This window comes from Semicossyphus pulcher, unplaced genomic scaffold, assembly GCF_022749685.1.
Source record: "Semicossyphus pulcher isolate SPU_LCO1_2020_fin unplaced genomic scaffold, fSemPul1.0.p SCAF_26, whole genome shotgun sequence".
Taxonomy (NCBI): domain Eukaryota; kingdom Metazoa; phylum Chordata; class Actinopteri; order Labriformes; family Labridae; genus Semicossyphus; species Semicossyphus pulcher.
The window spans coordinates 6,096,677-6,116,768 of record NW_027211700.1 but is presented as its reverse complement, the minus strand read 5'-3'; the positions used below and the strand labels follow the sequence as shown (position 1 = coordinate 6,116,768).

General features: G+C 43.5%; 1 protein-coding gene across 1 annotated transcript in view; it reads left to right on the top strand.

The window, feature by feature from the left end:
* LOC138604611 (calsyntenin-2-like) overlaps nucleotides 1–20,092 on the top strand; it is a 298,135-nt gene that overhangs the window by 170,448 nt on the left and 107,595 nt on the right. Inside the window, exons 3-4 of the mRNA XM_069676563.1 lie at nucleotides 3,959–4,154; nucleotides 19,673–19,881. Of these exons, the coding sequence (XP_069532664.1) occupies nucleotides 3,959–4,154; nucleotides 19,673–19,881 (405 nt within the window). The remainder of the gene's footprint in view (nucleotides 1–3,958; nucleotides 4,155–19,672; nucleotides 19,882–20,092) is intronic.

The following is a 20,092-nucleotide window of genomic DNA, read 5'->3' as shown; positions in this document are numbered from 1 at the left end:
ATGAAAGGCATGTCAGCTCTGATTAAAGCTGCAGAACTGGCACACTTTGCGTAAATGTGAGTGTGTGTTTTCATGCCTTTGCTTTGGTCACTCTCCAGCAGGGAGATCGGAACTGCCCTAAGGCGGTGGCCACGTTCCCAGCTCCTCCTTTCATCTCCTTTCATATCTCTCCCTTCCTCCTCTTCCTCTCAGCGGTGCGACTGTTTCCCGCCTGATATCTCCTCTCCTACTTCTCACTCAAACGCTCAGTAAACAGCTGCTGTGCATATCTATGCACTTACATGCGAGAGGAGAATGCATTTGCAGCAAACACAGCTCGTGTGTATATTCGGATGTGCAGGCGGCTCATCAGCGATGCTCTGTCAGCTTTGATAATAAGTTGGGGCCCCGAGGCGCTGGGGCCCCGATACTTTGTCACACTCCTCCAGCTCTGCAAATACAAACCACCGTTGCCAGTAAAGCGTCTCTGCCTTCGCTGATAATGAGCTCTGTGTCCTCAAAGATAGTCTACCGTGGACGGGTGCCAGATTCCCTTGAGGTGTGGAGCGCTGCACGACTTCCGACACCAGCAGGACAGCAGCTTAGGTCCTGAGCGCACAGTCCCACTAATAGACAGTCATTAATTTAGACTTGATTAAATGAAAATGTAATCATGCCCAAGGGATAAGCAATTATAGTGGCAGAGAACAGGGTTGAGGAAAGAATTAGACAAACAGAGGGTCTAAAAAGTCAAGTGCGTTAGTGTGAACATTTTTAAGGTTCGTACAGCTTATAGTGATTCAAAATGTTCCAAATATCCTACGTGGAGTGTTGAAGATCATAAAAACAATTAATTATCCCAAATTACCAAACAGTGATGATAACCCAGCAAACAGACCAATAAAGAAAAACACTGTGGCATCCACATCCATTAGTTTGCATCCATTAGTTTTAAACGGCCCCCCTTCAAGAAAACAGAGTTCCTTCTGACCATAAATCTACCTCTTAAAAGCCTAATGTGACGCGGCGACACATATTTAGCTAACAGTTTAGCGCAGTAATTAGCGTGTGTGAGCTCTCTCCCTCTGCCAAGTGCCAGCCGCCCAACATCTGTTCCTCCGCTGCCGCCGGGGCCAGCACTTCCACCCTCGTCCCTCCCTCCCTCCCTCCGCCAGCCATCTTTGCCTCTCCGCGGGTGGCGGAACACTTATCAGCTCTGGAGGGAAGTGATAGGCGGAGGTTTGCAAAGAAAGGAAGAAAGCGACTGGTCCGTTGAGCTGTTTGAGTGTTCATTTGAGTCTTAAAAGAGGGAGGTCATCCTCCTGCGGTCACCTTGACCCGTCTCACAGCTCCCCCACCGGCTACAATTAAATCACGGGGAGCATGTCGGGCCACCCGGCCTCAGCTGTGGCTGTGCGCCATCAGCATATCTTCAGCATATTCGCCCTGATGGGAAGCTTCTGCGCTTTCCTGTGTATATTGGATTTATTTCTCGCTCCAGCAGTGATGGATTTTCCATTTGCCTGTTTCGTACGGTGGCGCACCATTGAGAGAAGCAGCACATCAAGACTGTTGCATCTTCCGTCACTCCCCGTCGCACACCGTTTGCTCAATGCCATTTTTATGATTCTGCTCTCCGCGGCAAGCCATGCTTCTCTATATTGTGGGGGCCCATTTAACTCTGATAAGTCATTGTTCAGGCAATACAGAGGAGGGAGGCTTTTACAGCAAGCGCACAGTGTCGACACCCCCATTCTCTCATTTTCTTCCTTTTTTCTGCTCTTTCTTTATCGTTTTGCCTTTAGCTCCACTGTGGGCGAATTGTCATTTCAGAGCCCGTGCCCCAACAGGAAGAGGGAGGGTAATAGGGGGGGTGTGGGGTGAGGTGAGGTGAGGTGGAGGGGGGATTATGACAGAAGCAGGATGAAAGAGGAGAGAAAGGCGGAAGGTGGGGGAAAATAAAGTTGCTCTTATCAGAACTTGCCAGGAGCAATGTACACACAAAGCTGTTTGGGAATCCAATTTAGTCGTTGCTGTTAGTTTAAGTGATATCAGAGCAATTAGCTGTCACAGGTCAGGGTGTGAGCCGGGCGCGGTAAGTGATTTCCTGAAATCCCACTGGTGGAAGCACGAGGTCGAGTTGAGTCTACAAGGAGAGAAAAAACAGAAAAAACTCCACAAATGGAGCGCTTCTTTATACGGCCGGCTAATAAATGTCAGCCGCCTCTTGCCTCTTTTGTTTTGCTCTTGTCAGCTCACTCACTCTGGATTTAAATGGATTTTCCTCCGCTATATCTCTCCACGAGGGTGACTTTGAGGCGCCGTAGATTTATTTGAGCCTCGCGTAACTCAATTGTGCTGTATGTTGTTTTTTGGTGCGATACAGAGTACGTCTAGTGGTCGGGAGGGGGGCCGAACAGCAGGACCGTCCTTGGTGTTTGTTGCTCTAGAGCAATTACACAGGTGCAATGCTGTGAATATGATCTATTTATCATACTCCTGTGTGAGTTCCCGCTGATCTGTTATACCTGTATCATGGTTTGCATTCAACATAACATACGTAATTCTACAGTGGGAGGTGGAAATTATTTCCCAAGGTGACTGAACAGGAGGAACACTCAGTGGGAGCTTGTACCTGCCTGCCCAGCTCTCCTGTAGCATACATACACTTCTGAATGGACTCTTCCCTTTACTAAGCAGTATTTAGGAGATGCTGGATCTTTGGTACACCAGCAGGTCTGTCGAGGGAAAATGTGAAGGAAAGAGGTTTTAAAGGAACAAACTTTTTTGCCAATGTTTTCAATGTTCAGGCTGGAATGAAACGGTCTAACAATCAGACTTTAAACTCTGCAAGCCCCGCTAAAGTTCCTGTACTCTTGAAAAGTACTAACTCCTGAGCAGGAACTTTTTCAGTGATTAAATACTGTCCCTTAAACTCCCGCACGCTGTCAAACTTGCATAAATGTATTTGCTTGTAAAGTTTCGGTACTTGACCTTCATCAGGCAAACGTATTTTCTGCAAGTTGGACAGTGTGCTGGAGTTTACTTGCAGTTTTGACAGGTTTTTTCCTGTCCGACACACCTGTCCTATGAAACAGATGTGTTTTCTCGTCTTACTGTCCCTTTGAAATTAAATTTGCTGTGGAAATGCAATGACTTCTTCCAAAATCCCTCATTGGAAACGTGGCTTATATTGTAGAGGTCTTCACGGGTCCAAAAAGAGACTCGTAATTGTACGACCCAGAACCGAACCAGACCCGTTTATTATTTAAAAGCTGGGACCTGGACCCGTGCAGAACTAAGAAATGTCGGACCCGGACCGTCTATTATTATTCAGAAGCCACACACACATGTTGCACTTAACTGTGCTTACTTTCTTCTCGTCTTTGTCCACAATTTGCATCAATGAGGTTTTACCTCTTTACATTTCTTTTCTTTTAGCTTTTTAGTCCACATCAGCGAGGAAGGTATCCATCTTTACCGTTTTTGCCTTCAACTTTTCTCTGAACCTGCAGTCACGTGACACCTCACTCGACTCGTTGCTCTTTCTTCCTTTTTTCCCCACTTTATTTACCTCACGTTCTCATGTAAATGGCACACTGTTGCAAGTTAAAATACACACACAGACGCACACAGCACTTTAATCATGAACACTTTCTTATCAAGGCCGGGTCTCCCCGGATCCATTCGGGTATTACACATAATGTTGAACAGAACCGGAACCAAGGATTATAGAACGAGTCCCGACCCGGACCCGTTTGACTACGTAATACATGGACCCGAACCTGAACCCGTCTGGGTTCTCAGGTTCCGGTAGACCCATGAAGACCTCTGTTATATTCCCTTAATAAATTAACTGTGAGCAAGGCATACCGGATAATAAGCATTCATAAAACATTCTGTCATAGGCCGAGTTTTCATACACCTGTATTCAACACTTGATTAACACTGACCTCCCTCCCTTCTTTCTTATCCCTAGGAGAAATCTGTGCGTTCAACATCCACGGCCTGGAGGCTCCATTTGAGGCGGTGGTGCTGAACGGGACCTCTGGTGAGGGTCAGCTGAGGGCCCGCGGCCTGGTGGACTGCGAGCTGCAGAAGGAATACACCTTCATCATCCAGGCGCACGACTGCGGTTCTGGCCCCGGCGGCACAGAGGGCAAAAAGTCCCACAAGTAAGTACGAAAAATGGAAGCAACAACAGAGACTTCTTAAGGCACAATACATTACAACTTCTGCATAGACCCCGCTTTCTGGTACAAATTCTCCTTAGAGGAACTGTGACCAAACTTATGTAATCTTCTGACCCACACCGCCGGCAGTTTTCAGCTACGTTCCACCAGGGTGCTTCCTCACCAGGTTCACAGGGTTTGCACTGAGCTCGGGAAAAAAATCTTAAGCTTCTTTGCTCCTTGGACTTGGAATAATAATCTGCACATCATTTACAACTACATTATCTAGTGCCCTTGGAATAATTTAAAGCCCTGTTAAAAGTCCATGTAATTGAGAAGTGCAACTGCCTGATTTAAGCTGGATTTCGTCTTCTCCTTGCGTGCTAGATGTACGTCATTCTTTAGTGATTTCTTTCTATATAAACTGAAAGTAATTGACCAGGTCTCTCACAGAAAACCATTTCAATCTCAAGTGTGCAAATGAAAGCACCTGAGGACAGAAGACGGTTTGATAGTATTGGGGGTTAGGGGCCACACATGGACTTTGCATCGTTGCAACAAGCTGCAAGCACAAATAACGTCCATGAGAAGTTCTCATTCAAGTTGTAGGGGCGTTCCTATGAAGAACAAACAAAAGGAAGTTCTTAGCAACTTCACACTTTAGGCCAAATGCATAAAACTCTATGTAACACCACATGGAAAAGCAGGTGTGCATGCAAAGACAAACTTCTACAGACATGTTCAGAATTATGGAACCATGTGTTCAACATGCTCCACATACTCCCGCCTTATACGCCACTTTTATTTCTCCAGTGAATGAAGAACAGAAAAGCAACCGCACAATGCATCCGTCAACATGCACGGCTATATTCACTGCTTTCACCTGTAATTCTAAATGAGGTGAAATGCTTATTTAATTGACTTTTTCAAAAATTATTACAGAATTGAGTAAGGGGAGAAAAAATTAGATTACACTTAGATGAACATACACTCCTCTACTCTCATCTCTAAGAGATGGAAAATCAGATGACTCTGTTAAAAAATCAATCTCAAGTTGAAAATGAAAGTAATGGAGACAAAACAGGATTTTAAGAATGAAAATTATGTGTTTTTTTGATGCGTAAGAAAAGATTAAAGGGGCCCCTCCCTCCACCAGCTCGCCAAAAGAAAGCACAGTAATGCATGTCTTATGAATAAAAGTATTCTCCCAATGACAATAACTCACATAAAACAATAAAATACAGTTTATGTAACACTGATTTATAATAGTCCAGGCTTAAAGCTGGACAGTGTAACCATATTTTTAATAAAAGCTTGAAATAACTGCAGATTTTTTGCCTTAAAGTTAATAAGTAAGCACAAAATGTATTCATCTCCTCCTGCCGTCCACTCAGCTACAGCTTGTTCCCAGATTGCTCTGAGACCCATCCATTGCAAGCACAGATACAACACAACACCCAAATCCACCTCCACAAGCACCAGCAGACTACTTTCAAGAGGTCAACTGATAAAAACAATTTGTCACACTTGTTGGCTCTCCTGAAAGCAGCTTCTGTCTACAGAAAAAAAAAAGCCTTTCAGCACGCTGCACATCTCCCCGCGTTGCCTTCCAGCTCAACCCCCTCAACCTCCGCCAACAATGGAGCCGAGCACAGAGATCGTGCATCTTGTCTTGCTTACACACACACACACACACACACACACACACACACGTGACATACAATGTATATACACCAATCCTGGAAACATAGAAGGAGGGGTTTTCAAGCCTCTGTCAATGTTTTGAATCAGTAGAGCGTAGCTTGTATTTACAGTAAGTGGTTTGCTGTTTGTTGTTTGTTGTTTGTGACCTTTTCTGTAAAAGGAAAAAAAAAGTGATGGATTTTTGCTTGAGGCTGCACGGTGGTACAGTGGTTAGCGCTGCTGCCTCATAGAAGGTTCCTAGTTCGAACCCCGGTTCGGACATTAGGTGCCTTTCTGTATGGAGTTTGCATGTTCTCCCCGTGCATGCGTGTGTTCCCTCCAGGTGTCAGCCCTGTTGACTGGCGATCAGTCCAGGGTGTAACCCCGCCTCCTGGCCAGCTGGAGTTGGCTCCAGCCCCCTCGCAACTGTGCTTTTATTTCTGTAGCTGCACCCGACTTAAGGATTTCCTCATTGTAGTTATTTTAAGCTAATATCGCACTAAGTTTAAGATATTAATTATACAAGTATACATTTGGGGGAATCAAAAAATGTTTTTAGTTCCAGAGCTGAGAAAGTTTCATTGTTAACATTATGCTAAATTAAAGACAAATACAGAACCTATATAATGTGTCTTTATTATGTAAAAATAGGTGGCTGTGGATCAGTGGTAAAGCGGATTGTCTTAATCAGAAGGTTGGCGGTTCGATCCCCGGCTCTGCAGTCATGTGAAACTGTCCTTCGCCAAGACACTGAACTCCAAATTGCTCCTGAAGGCAATCCTATCGATGTCTGAAAGGGTCTGATGTGAATGAGATTAGTTAGGACTGATGACAATTGGCACTTAGGGCTATATAATAGTAGTCCATTTACCAGAGACGTGGACTTGAGACTTGGTGACTTGGACTCGAATTCACTCAAGTCACTGTTTTGGTGACATGAGACTTGACTTGACTTGAGGCATGATGACTTGGATGACTTGCGTGTGTTTGAATGTTAGCTGTTAAATATAAAATGATAAAATTGTTACGTTTCTGTCTAACTATCAAGTCTGTACGCAGTGCAAACTGGGAATCATGATTGGACGACTCAAAAAGCTCCCCGGTATGTGATTGTCGTGATTGGATGACTGGCTGTCAGTCAAACTACTCGCTATGGCAACACGCAACATCAAAGCCCCAAAGAGAAGCCTCATCAGTCGTACTCGTTACCCATCAATACGGTCTCAGAGCAGACCATCATCATGGCTGCGTCTGTGCCAAGATAACACAGATACAATTCATTGTCATACTTTTTGAACAGGTTATATAAATTGGCAAATCGGTCATTATTAGACAAGCTACTAATACCTCGTGTTATCTCTTTATAAAGGCAGGATACTACAGGTAAGATTGCTGGATCTTGGGTGGAAAAAAAGTGACTTGACTCGTGACTTGACTTGACTTGACATAACCTGTGACTTGACTTGACTTACCCAAGAAAAAATGACTCGAGACTTGCTCGAGACTTGGACCAAATGACTTGAGACTTACCTGGGACTTGAGTAAAGCGAACTTTGTCACAACCCTGCCATTCACCAAATAAATAAATATAACAAGTGCACGCGCAAAGCAAGCTGTGTGCTAAGGACAATACTTACAGCAAAAGTGTAAATTATTCTAAGTATGTTGGAACAAACAGTAAGGACACCATAGATTGTTTTCAACACAGAAAAGCATTGGTAACACAAAAAGCTCTAGGGGCGCTAGTTTAGCTCAGTGGGTAGAGCAGGCGCCCCATATACAGAGGCTACAGAGGTTCAACTCTCGCCCTCGGCCCTTTGCTGCATGTCATCCCCCACTCTGTGCTCCCAGTATTTCCTGTCTGTTTTCAGCTGTCTTATCAATAAAAGAAGAGTAGCCCAAAAAACATCTTTAAAAATAAAACAAAATAGGTCTCACAGTCGCAAAGGCATCAGGCAGGGGGCAGGTCGTGGATGGAGTTTGAGGTGTTCCTGCGACTAAATGACAAATGAACACTTAGCCTTCTACACCTGTTTTCATCAACAGACATTTGGTCGCACATAAGTAGTCATCCTCATGTATTTCCATGCTGTTGATCATGTTTTATTTCCTTTCAGCTCTAAGGCATTCTGTTGTGTCGCACTATTACTTATATCAACATAACTTACTGCCCCGCTGTGACGCAGACCCAGTTTTGTTGGCACAGACAGGTGGATGCTGGAGGGGAAGTGAATTCAGGGACACTTTAAACGGTCTGTCCTTTCGCTGGCAACTCTCAAAGGATGAGCTTGGCCTTTCGCCGCGCCACTCACATGCTCTCTCCTTTTTAGAAAGAAGCTAACGGGGAAGAAGGAGAAAAAGAATCTCCGCCTCAGGCGGTGCTCAAATTACACATGACAAGTCAACAGCAGAGAGGGAAAGCAGTCAGGAAAATTAGCAGCTAAAGAGGACAGGGGAGAGGATCAGGAGTGACACAGGATGAGTTTAAACTTCACTCTCTCCTTTATTCTTCCTTGCTCTGCTTACCGCTGACTGCTGCCCTACTTCTCACTCCTTTTTTTCCTCCTCCTCGCTGGCTACAGCTCAGCTAGTTCCTGCTGTCTGCGTCTGTCCTTCTGTCTGTCAGTCCCTCTGTCTCTGTTACACACTCCAGAGTTTCGTCAGACTGCCTCTGCACTCACAAATGGATGCGCTCTCTGCTCCGGCTGCACAAATCTGTCTCTCAGTGTGACTAAAATGCTGGGTTTTTTTGGCACCGATATGAAATGTTGTTTCCTACTCAAAATGAGATGTCAAACTTTGAATGTATGCATCATCCTGCAAAGCCAGTGAGAGTGTTACATTCCTCCACTCTTGGTGACTTTGTCAGAAACAGACAGCTTCATAAACAGAAAGCTAAAATAACAGCCGACAGATTTGCCGGCTCTGAATCACATGGCTTCTCTCTGCCCTCTGACATATTTCACTTGGCTGCCTCTGGAAGCTTTAGTCACTTGTCAGCAAAGTGCAAAGCTCGAATGAGTTCACCTAAAACTCCTTGAGAGCGTTTCTGCTCAGGTCAGCTTTAAATGAAACACAAATTAATCTGCGATTCTGGAGGGCTGACCTCTGCCAAATGAACAATTTGTACTGCAGTGTAAAGTGTTCCCAGACTGAGTCGTAAAGAGCCATAAAGGTGATAAATGTCCATTTAGTGTCGTTCTATTGGTTTTAACTGGATAACAATCCAGCTGAGATGTTAATGGACAATTTTAATTAGTGTCAAGTACTGCCGGTCCTTCTGAGAAGAATCATCTGGTGAGCAGGAAATGATTTATCTCAACATCACCTCACCTAAATTTTATGAACACAGACAAACCTTCATGACTCCAGTGTGCAGGCCACAGTATAGACTGATATCATTTATGTCATTTTGTTCTTTTTGTTCTTTCAACCACCAACTGAATATCAAAAAGGAAACCTTTGCACGTGACTCGGCTGAGAGGTGGACTCCAATGACTGTACAATAAAGGTGGATAAAGTGTCTCCATCTGCTCTCATTGTACAAAATTGAAGCCAAAATACCCCCGTGACAGGCGCTGCCATCTTGCGCTGGTGACATAATTTGGAGCCAGAGTTGTGCAGAAGAGATCGTTGGGTGTAGCCACCGTGGCCACTTCCGCTAACCAAAACACACACTTAAATAACCGGAAAAAACCCGGCAAAGATCCCAGACGTTGGCATATTTAACAGCAGAACAGCTTCTTGTGTTGGTCTGAAGCAAATGTTCACAGATATGGAATATGTAACGTCTCCTCTCGCCGATCCTCCTGCTAATCCGGAACAGATCGGCTGCAGGGGCCGTGTTTGTGAACAGAGCTGTCAATCATCCTTTTTTACAGCATCAAATAACTAATTAAAAGTAAACTTGTCAGAAAACACTTGGACATAAATCAGCATGATAAGAACTAACTATAATGACAGAAACCATGTTTGAGAAAAATGTATTTGACGTGTATTTTGATTTTATAGTTTGACTCATGTCTCATCTGTTAACATGGAGGAGGCGGGCTTTATGAACTATACTGCAGCCAGTCAGCAGGGGGCGATAGAGAGGGTTTGGCTCCACTTTTAGGGAGCTGTCATGTCGTCCATCTTTTTATACAGTCTTTGGTGCGAACTGTAGTCTGAATGACGCATGTGGTCCTATAAGGTCACAGTCCAGACTGAGGTCATACTAAACTTAATAAATTAATAGGAATCATTGTGTACAAAATGCACATTATGCATTCATTATTATTATTATGTGACTTTAAATGCACACGGTAATACAGAAGTAGCTCAAAGACGAGGCGTCACAAGTTTGATTTTAAGGAATCACAAGATGATAGGGGCGGCTTTGGTTAAGTGGTAGAGTTGGTCATCTCTCAAGTCTGCTGCAAGTGGGCAAGACACTGAACCCCAAATGAAGATTGGCATAGTCGCATCACATCAGTGTATGAATGTGTGTGTGAATGGGTGAATGTGACGTGTAGTGTGAAGGCGCTTTGAGTGGTCTGAACACTAGAATATAAGTGCATTCCATTTACCATTACCAGGATAGAATATAAGAAAACACAACAACTGGACAAAAAGCTATAAAACTGACGCCTCTTTTATTGTGAAACACTTTTAATATGGTTTTAATTCTTAACAGCTCATAAAATATTCAGATGAAAATGGAATCGTTGAACTGCTCACGCTCCTACTCAGGGGGCCACAAGTGTTTCTGTAAATGGGTTTACAAGCAAAACAGATTAGAAAGCACTGTCTTGGGGTAACACCTTTACCAAACAGATCATAACATTTGCCATTATTCCTCAGAAAAAAATCCCGACGATATTTCGAAACTTACCAGAGTACCCAGCCACGGAAGCGCCGAGCCTTTGAGGTGAAAAACAACCTCATAATCTCGCTAATTAGCATCCGAAGACAAGTTTCTCCGTACTGTTTGTGCCTCACCATTCCCCACACACCTTACTCTGTGCAAGATTCTCCTGTTGCCGTGGAGTAATTAGGCATGAGGGACATCTCACTGACTAACAAAACATGTCATATTCATAATCCTCCCCAGGACTCGCACTTAACCGCAACACGTGTCTTTAACACCGGCCCGCGGGTCAAGTGCCTGGAGGCTGTTGGGGGGCTAATGCATTCACAGCAGGCTTAGGTTATAGGCCCCTAAGGTGTGTCAAATGTGTGTGTGTATGAGCGAAGATGTAGATGTTATTTCGACACACAGATGTTTTGTCTTGTTCACGAAGCCACACATAAACAAACACGCTCACTGCTTGGCAACAGTGTGGCCATTAAAGTCATCATTAGTGAATCTTAGAGGGCTGTTTCATACACACCCCGCAGTTTGGAAGGGCTAATTAGCTCAACAAACAGCTAGCTGAAGGACAGCCATGTACCCACACACACACACATTCACATATCCCAAATGCTGAGTCACACTCACACTGATATGCCTACATTTACATATAAAAAGGACAAAGTCCGTAGCTGGGGATTGGCTGATTTTGAAACAAGACGCACTCGACATAAACAAAAAAAAAAGGCGCTTTCTTATGAGTGAAGAAGTGGGCCAAATAGCTGTTCCTTGTTAGCATAAGCTGTAACGACAAATTCAAGCAGCGAGGAAACCTGGGGACACCACACAGATAGCGCCGCCCTGTCAACGTGTCGCTGCTTTATTCTTCCAACAATCTTCACGCTTCACGTCAAACTTGATGCTAATATGAGTGAAACCTCATTCTGTCAAGTTGAAGCGATTATTATTCCTGAGAAGACAAAAAAAAAAAAAAGAGTAGGAATATGTTGTTTATATTCAGTTAACATAATGTAATAGGAGAGTATAGTCGCCTTGTTTCAATTAGGAATCTGCACCGCAAGGAGCTGCACCATCTGTGCTTGTCTGCTCTGGTTACCAGACAAAAGAAAGTGACACCCGCTCCCATCCCGGATTCAAACCACGATCCGGTGTCGCAGCACATCAGGGGACGCTTACGGGTTTGTCAGCAGAGTCACGCGAAGGGAAAGTCAATCACTTATCTGCGCACAAACGCTCTTGAGGATAAAGCGATCTTTCCACCAGTGATTACAGCTTTACTCATTTGTATCACTTCCTCTATATTCCTCTGTTTTTAGTGTCCAAGCCATCCGTCAATAATTTGACCCACTCTATCTGCTGTGAAGTAAGCAGGAGCTAAACATTGAACTGGATTATCATGCATTTTAATCACCTTGTACTGAGATTAGACAGGCCCCCGTGGAGTTCTCTGCTCACGCCTCAGGGTGCAAGTCAATGTGGAAGTGGAATTTCCTTGCATATTGATGAGCTTCCCGTCCTGTGTTTTGCTGTGCATTTCATCCCATTGGAAGAGCACGCCTTGTTTATTTCCATTCGAGTCATACACGAGGAAATTGATGATTCAACCTCTGGGCTAATTCTTGACAAAGATTAATTGAGTCCTTTGCTGTTGTGTTGGGTTTGCAGGTGTGTGTGTGTGTGTGTGTGGGGAACATTCAATAATGACTGTATGAGAGGCTGTGTTTAGTTGAGTGTTGATAAATAATGAGTGTGAATGAATACGTAATAAAGCTGGGAACAATACTAACCTGGCATTAACATGCATCACCTGGCTTTAACATGCAGCTGCTATCTGATTGTGTCTGCATATGATTAGGCTGGATTACAAACACACCTGGCACTGAAATACATCCACACACCTTGACATTCACTTCATTTTCTAATGAGACACATTCTGTACATCCTTAAACCTCTCTGTCCTGATAATTAGATAAAAGACATTTTCTTTCAACAGTGACTGTGACATGGATGAAGTGCTAATCTAGTGTAAGGCAACCTTTAATGCTTACCCTCTCACTTATGGGTAATTTTAGAGTCACCAATGAAGCTAACGAGCATGTCTTTGGACTTTGGGAGGAAGCTGGAGTACCTGGACAGAACCCACACTAACGGGGAGAACATGCAAACTCAACACAGAAAGGCCCACTACGTTATAACCTGGATTCAAACCAGGAACCTTCCAGCTGTGAGGCAACACCGCTAACCAGCGCTAACCAGCTAGCCAGTGCAGTGTCATGAACATATAGTATGCTATATGGATTAACAGTTATTTTCTTGGACCTCAGAAGAAGAAGATAAGATAAGAAAATAAGGAAGTTGGGGGTGTGGGTTTAGTGCAGTTGGTAGAGCAGGCGCCCCATGTATAGAGGCTACAGTCCTCGACGCACTGATCGCAGGTTCAACTCCCGCCATTTGGTGCATGTCATCCCCCACTCTCTACTCCCCACATTTCCTGTCTCTCTTCAGCTGTCCTGCCTAATAAAGGCAAAATGGCAAAAAAAAAAGGGAAGTTGAATGAACCCAAAAGTCTGCAGATTGAGGAGGTCGGGGTGGTTCAACAAAATGTCCAACTATTGACTTTGGAACATGTCCGGTTATCTTTTCCTGCCAAGTGTGAAGGTTTGCCTCTTTTAAAGAACAGGACCAACAAGTCTAAAACAGTATAGAGCCTCTCCAACATGCTTCCAATGAAACAGATCCACAGCTGATCTGTTACAGCTTTAGATGACTGTATTTTTATATCAATCAACGCTGTTTTCTGTGATTTAGTCCACTATCAATTAATCTGGAAGTGCATAAGGACGGGATCTCTAAAAAAAAAACTGTTACCATGGTATTATAGGCATGTGATTATATTGTGATTAACCCTTCATTTAACCTTGACAAAGTAGTACTGCGTCTGTGTTCTTTCTCAAGTCATTATTGTACCTAAACTAAACAAACTTTCATCGGCAGCTGTCTTAGATCAGAATGAAAATGAATGCACAGCAATGAAGTGTATGCAACAGTTTCTTTTAGCATTTACAACCACAGTGTTACCTGAGACTGCTGTCTCATATGAACATGGGCTGGCAGCATGTTAGATATAATATTTGCAGGGACATTACTGGTCGATATTCTTCAGATCAGTTTGATTCTCTTATATAATAACAGTTGCATAAAAGTTGCACACAGCTTGTAGCCTTCCAGTTCAACTAGTGCTAGCACTCGTCAGTGTCATATACAGCCTATTCTCCATGAAAAAGTCCCGAGGGTCTGGGAAGGAAATGTGAAGAAAACTTTGCTTCAGTTGTTATAAACTATTTATTTAAAATAAACTCATCTGAATCAACAAGTAGCTCTTTTCTGTGGCTACTGTACCAGTTAGTTAGTTTGGAAAAAAGTGCGATTTGACCTATTACATTATTGTACTGCTAAAAACTCCGACCCTCTGGCATTATATGGAGTAATTTGATTCAATGGCACTTCAATAAGCAAGAGCTCTGAGCTGTTGTTCTGGGGAATGTCACATCAAATGTATTTATTCCATTTAAACAAACCTATAAGTCAAATCACGGTTGACCAATATAAGAATGTTGATTCCACATGCGATGCCTTGCGTTGCGTTGGCCCTGCTAACACTGCTATCTTTTAGCGCTCAGCGGGAACAGGGTAATAGATTTGATTGTTGCATTCACTTGGGTGATGTAGTTTCTTTAACCTTTGTCTTTTTCCAAGTAGCCATCCCCTCGGCTCTCGTTTTTATCCACTTTGTATGGTGGTGTTACGATTATTCTCGCGACCGTGGGTTCACTTAACCCCCCGCTGTGAATCTGTGTCACTCACCAACTCATTGTGGACCCCCTGCTTATGAGCTGAGGCTGGGCACAGGAAGAGATGGCGGCTATGGGCTTAGCTTGGCAACGTTCCAGAAACATGAAAACCCACACACACACACATGCACACACACGCAATCATCTTAGCCCTAGAGAGCCAGGCGTCTGTTTCAGGCAGATGTGAGCCATCAGCAGAAACACAAACTCGCATGCACACTCACAATGAGACATATTCAGAGTTTTGCATTTAGTTATATATCATGCATTTGGGTGCATGAATATTAAATCACACACACACACACAGGCACACACACCAGTTCCTCCATACAAGCCCCAGAGCAGTGGAACATATGTTTGCTCCCTCACCACTGGGGAGAGTGTCGAGGCAGGGGGGTAATGTTTATGAGAGAGCGTCATTAATATGACAAAACAAGGCTGGCTGAGGGATTTACTGCACACACTGGTGCTGCCATCATCCGTCAGTGCTTCTTATTACCATCTTCACCGCTGTTAGCATCTCCCTTAACATCCCAACAATCCTGGAGCCCAATGATTATTCATTGTCATATTCTGCACGTGTCGGTTTGCGTGTTCTGTTCTTGTGTCCAGGAGTGAAAGTGTGTTTGCGACTGCCCAATGGATGTAGTTGAAACCGTGGACAACCATCTGCCTTGACCTGGAACTTCAGTGTAAACTCTATTAGAAGCAACAGTGCTAAATATGGAATTGGAGCCATGTTGAAGTGCGTTTAGTGGCGGTTCTTAGTGCTAGCTTGCTGGCTACATAAACAGCAAATGGTGCAAAAACTAACTTGTAGAAAGCACTATGCTGAAGTTGTCCTACAAGAGCTTCATTGAGACTGTACTGACCTTTTGTATTTGGTTGGGGGGGAAGCACTGTCTGTGCAAAACCAGAACAAACTGGACAGGCTGCTTAAACTAGGTAGCAAAATAACTAGGGGGCAAATGTGCAGCATTTCTTACATGACAGATCAGTACACACTGAAGATCATAGCAGACCCACTGCACCCCCTGTGGTCTGACTACGCACTTTTAACTTCAGGGCGCAGGTAAAGAATGCCCAAGGTGCGGACTAAAAGAGAAGTCGCATCCTTTGTCCTACACAGCATCCAGCCGCTTCACAAGCTCTGATGATACGGTTTGAACTCGGCACTCAGCACTAGATTGAACTTGTCGCTTGATATCCCTCACAATTCGTCTTTTATCATTCATGTTTTTATGCTCTTAGTGCAATTAAGGTTTCCTTCATTCAATTTTGTTAACGTTCATACAGTGATGCTTTAGCATATAGATGACTAATACTGGCTGTTGTAGTTTTATGATGACATTTAGCTTCAGCTGTTTAGCCATCTTTTCAGTAACATTAGCTAGCCACAAACACACACACCTGCAGGCGGACATGCATGGACAAGTCTATATCGTCACCAGCATTGTGAGCATGTCAAGACAAAAGCTATGTGGTGATAAAAAAAGCAAATGTTTAATAGATAAATGAATGTATGCCAAAAGAAGTAGATAATAAAGGATGGGGCTTGGTTTAGCTCAGCGGTTAAAGCCCACGCCCCATGTGTACAGGCACAGCCCTCGATGCAGCGGCACCAGGTTCAACTCTGACCCTCGGCCCTTTGCTGCACGTCATCCCCACTTACTCTTCCCCCATTTCCAACTCTATCCACTGTCCTACACTATAAAAAGCAACCTATATAATCTACTCAATAAAATTGAGGTAACAATTTGCACTTTTTTTGATTGAGTAAATTATCCTATGTTTTAAATGTAGAGTACTTGAATTTAACAACTATGAGACACTAAAATGAATTGGGTAAATTCTACTAAACATTTCTCATTAGATTACACAGATTACACAACTAATTACTTAATAAAAAGGAGTAACAATAACTCTTGACACATAGAGACAGACAACTTTTCACATTCACACTCAATTTAGAGTCACCAATGAACTTAACGAGCATGTCTTCCGACCGGGGGAGGAAGCCGGAGGGAACCCACACATGCACGGGGAGAACATGCACGCTCCACACAGAAAGGCCTCCTATGTCCGAACTAGGAATCTTCTAGCTGTGAAGCGACAGCGCTAACCACAGCATCACCGTGGAGCCTTTTGGGAATTTAATTTCTTGTTGTATTATCTTCTTGTATATCTAACTAAAAATATTTAAACCCCAATGGCACACCAATACTGGCAATACTCGCACCAATTAATCCAACCCTGGCCTCCAAGCGCATGCGCACTTTACAGTACAGGCCCGAGATCTTTGGGTAGATTTTATGATGTTATTTTGGATATTGTCACTGTTGAAAATTAGGTAATGCAGGTAAACTTAACTCACTTATATACTTTTAATATAATTTACATAATTTGCATGAACTTTATTTACTACCCTCAAAAATCATTTTTTTGCAGTGTACTCAAAAAAAGGCAAAAAAGCCAAAACAATAATCTAATCTTTTTCCTTAAGTTCCACCCATGGATTTGAAGTTACATGTTAAGTTGCATGTAGGATCAGCAAGGAGACCTGAACATGCATGTTAGTAAATGTGAGTAAATGCCTTTACATTAACATCGCCATGACAGGTCTACATCTGTTCAGAAACCTGGATGTTTGGAGCCTTACAGCACATGTCACTTGTTTCATCTCAAATTCCATACACTGCATGACGGATGGTCAGACGTCGGCCTCTGAGGAGCTCATTTTGACTACTTAATGAACCGTACGTGTCTGCATACAATGACACGTCATATACAGACTGTACTACACAAAAGTTAAGTTAATATAATTCTCCCATTTGTTAGTCCCTTTTCATTGTTGCTGTTCTTCTGTTTCTTTCTTCACATATAACTGCATCTGTTTGTGTGGAGCAGCTCAGAAACAAACGGTCTCCTGTGTTTGTGTGCTCATGACGGGGACAGATAAGGCAGTGTGGAAATCCATTCTGCTGGGCTCTGCCTCCCCACTGTCTCCCTCTGTGTCGCCCAGTCTCCATCTCCAGACAACCACATGTTGGAGAACTACAGCTTCTTTTAATACCATAATTTCACCGTCATTACCCACCAGCTAATCCTATAAAGTGCGTACTCCTCCTCGCCTGGTTGTCTCTCAAAGCAAAGATTACTTTGTATTTAAAGCTTAAAACTGTGTAATGCTGTCCCGTCGTCATCCATCACCGGGTGGCAGTCAATAAATCGAAGGATCCAGTATACAATGTGTTGCCTTCAGGCCAGCAGAGAGTATTGACAGAGATGTTTTAAAGTGATGAATGATGGGGATTTTTCACAATGTGTGACTCAACATGACTTACTCCTGAAAGATCACTTATGGAGTGATTAATTAGTGCAGTTTGGTTCATATGGAGGGCTGGGCAGGGTTTGCACGGCTGTGGTAGGTGAAGATATTTAGCCCGTTATTTTACCATATGGCAACACAACCAAAGCAATCAATAAGGTCAGGTCAGAGAGTGTATTACACAAAGCACAGTGTGACTATTGGTTACCAAAGTAATTCATCACCGACAGTGAACTCTGCCCCACGCATCCGAGCTTAACAATCATCCGAGAGGCTGCAGTCATGATAGTAGATACCTCATTTCTTCCTACAAATGTACCTTCGATCCAGGCAACAGTCTAGTGTCAGTGACAAAGAAGACCAACACAATCATATATAAGTTGCAAAGGAACACTCAATGCAACACAAAATACCTCTCTTTGTTTTCTTAGAACTTTGTTTTCTGTCTTGCTGGGAGAGAAAGCAGCAGCTGCGACAGCATCAATGCACTGTGCAAGCAGTGGCAAATGCACCCACAGTCCAAAGACATGCTCGTCAGGCTACTTGGTGAACAGGATAAGCGGCATAGATAATGGATGGATGGATGTGCAAGCAGTGGTAAATGCTCCTTAGGTATCTTGACATGTCTTTAAATCTGTATTTTAAGGTTTTATTATTTCCTGAATTGATATTTATTATGGCTGAATGCTGGTGCAGTGATTAGCGCCGTGTGCTCACAGCAAGAAGGTTCCTGGTTCGGACCAAGTGGGCCCGTCTCTGTGGAGTTTGCATGTTCTCCTGTGGGTTCTCTCCAGGTACTCCAGCTCCCTTCCACAGTCCTAAGACCTGCTCCTTTGGTTAATTAATGACTATAAAATCGCCCGTAGATGTGAATGTGAGCATGGCAGGTTGTCTGTCTTTACCTGGGATAGGCTCCAGCCCCCCCTGCGACCCTGAACAGGATAAGTGGTATAAATAATGGATAGATGGATGATTTTAAATATTTAATAAAGTTGGGGGTAAAGAGACTTATTTAAAAAACAAATGGCCACAATTGAGGCAGCAGAGGCCATGATATCTTGACTTTTAGTACCTATATTTAAAACAGGGAGGCTGTGCAAGTCTCAAGACCCAGAAATAACTGATGACATCCTGAGGTTATTTTTTTCTGACTTTAGAAAGCTTCCTGCATACATGCAGAGTGCATTATACATTTGCAGGCTAAGTCTCACTCCTCATGGTGAGTAAAGTAAACATCATGTGTACAACTGTTGGAGTGGCCCTTGGCATAAGTCTCTGCAAATAAGAATCGAGCACTTTCACTATTTCCCAGTGTTTGGTGTCGACTTAGCGAAAGGCCTAGAGTCTTTGCAACCATGCTCTCTGCTGTGTGAGGCTGCAGATTGGCAGTGTTGTGTTGCCACGCCAACATGCATCTTTGTGTAGAGAGATGCTAACATAAGCTAACTAGCAGTGAACACAAAGTACTTCTAAGACAAGGATAAATTGTTTTCCAGCACCTGAAAACAAATGGTGACATTCAGTCCATGCAAAAGTTGTTGATACATCCCACACATAACCACAGAGGTCAATCTGATTTAAAAACAGTGTTTTGCCAAAAGTTAGGATTCCTCCGCTGTGGACCAGAACGACTAAACAATTTTTCCATCTAAATGTTGGTAAGAAATTGCAATCTAGACCAAAGTAGTGCACTGAGCAACAGACATATTGCAAAATGCCTTAATAGCACTTAATCTCTCTGCTCATGATAGACTGTGATCCACTAATCTCCACTTTCCTCCCCTCTTCTGCTCCCTTCTGTCTGCAGGGCTGTGGTGCACATTCAGGTCAACGATGTGAACGAGTTTGCCCCGGTGTTTCGGGAGACACAGTATCGAGCCGCAGTGACGGAGGGCAAGATTTACGACAGCATCCTGCAGGTGGAAGCCACTGACCAGGACTGCTCCCCACAGTACAGCCAGATCTGTAACTACCAGATCACCACCACCAACACCCCCTTCGCAATAGATCGCAACGGTGAGTAGAAGACAAGACAAGTTGTGTTCCACACGTTTTGTATTAACCATTGGCTTTATATGAAAAAAGTGATGTAGTCTCTAGTTTGAAAAGAGAAGAGTGCCAAAGTGTGACACTTTCTAATGGACGCCACTGTCTGACCGTACAAAACCCTTCCTCTCAGTTGGTTCATTACCTTAATTAACTTTTTCTTAATGAGTTCATGGCCTCA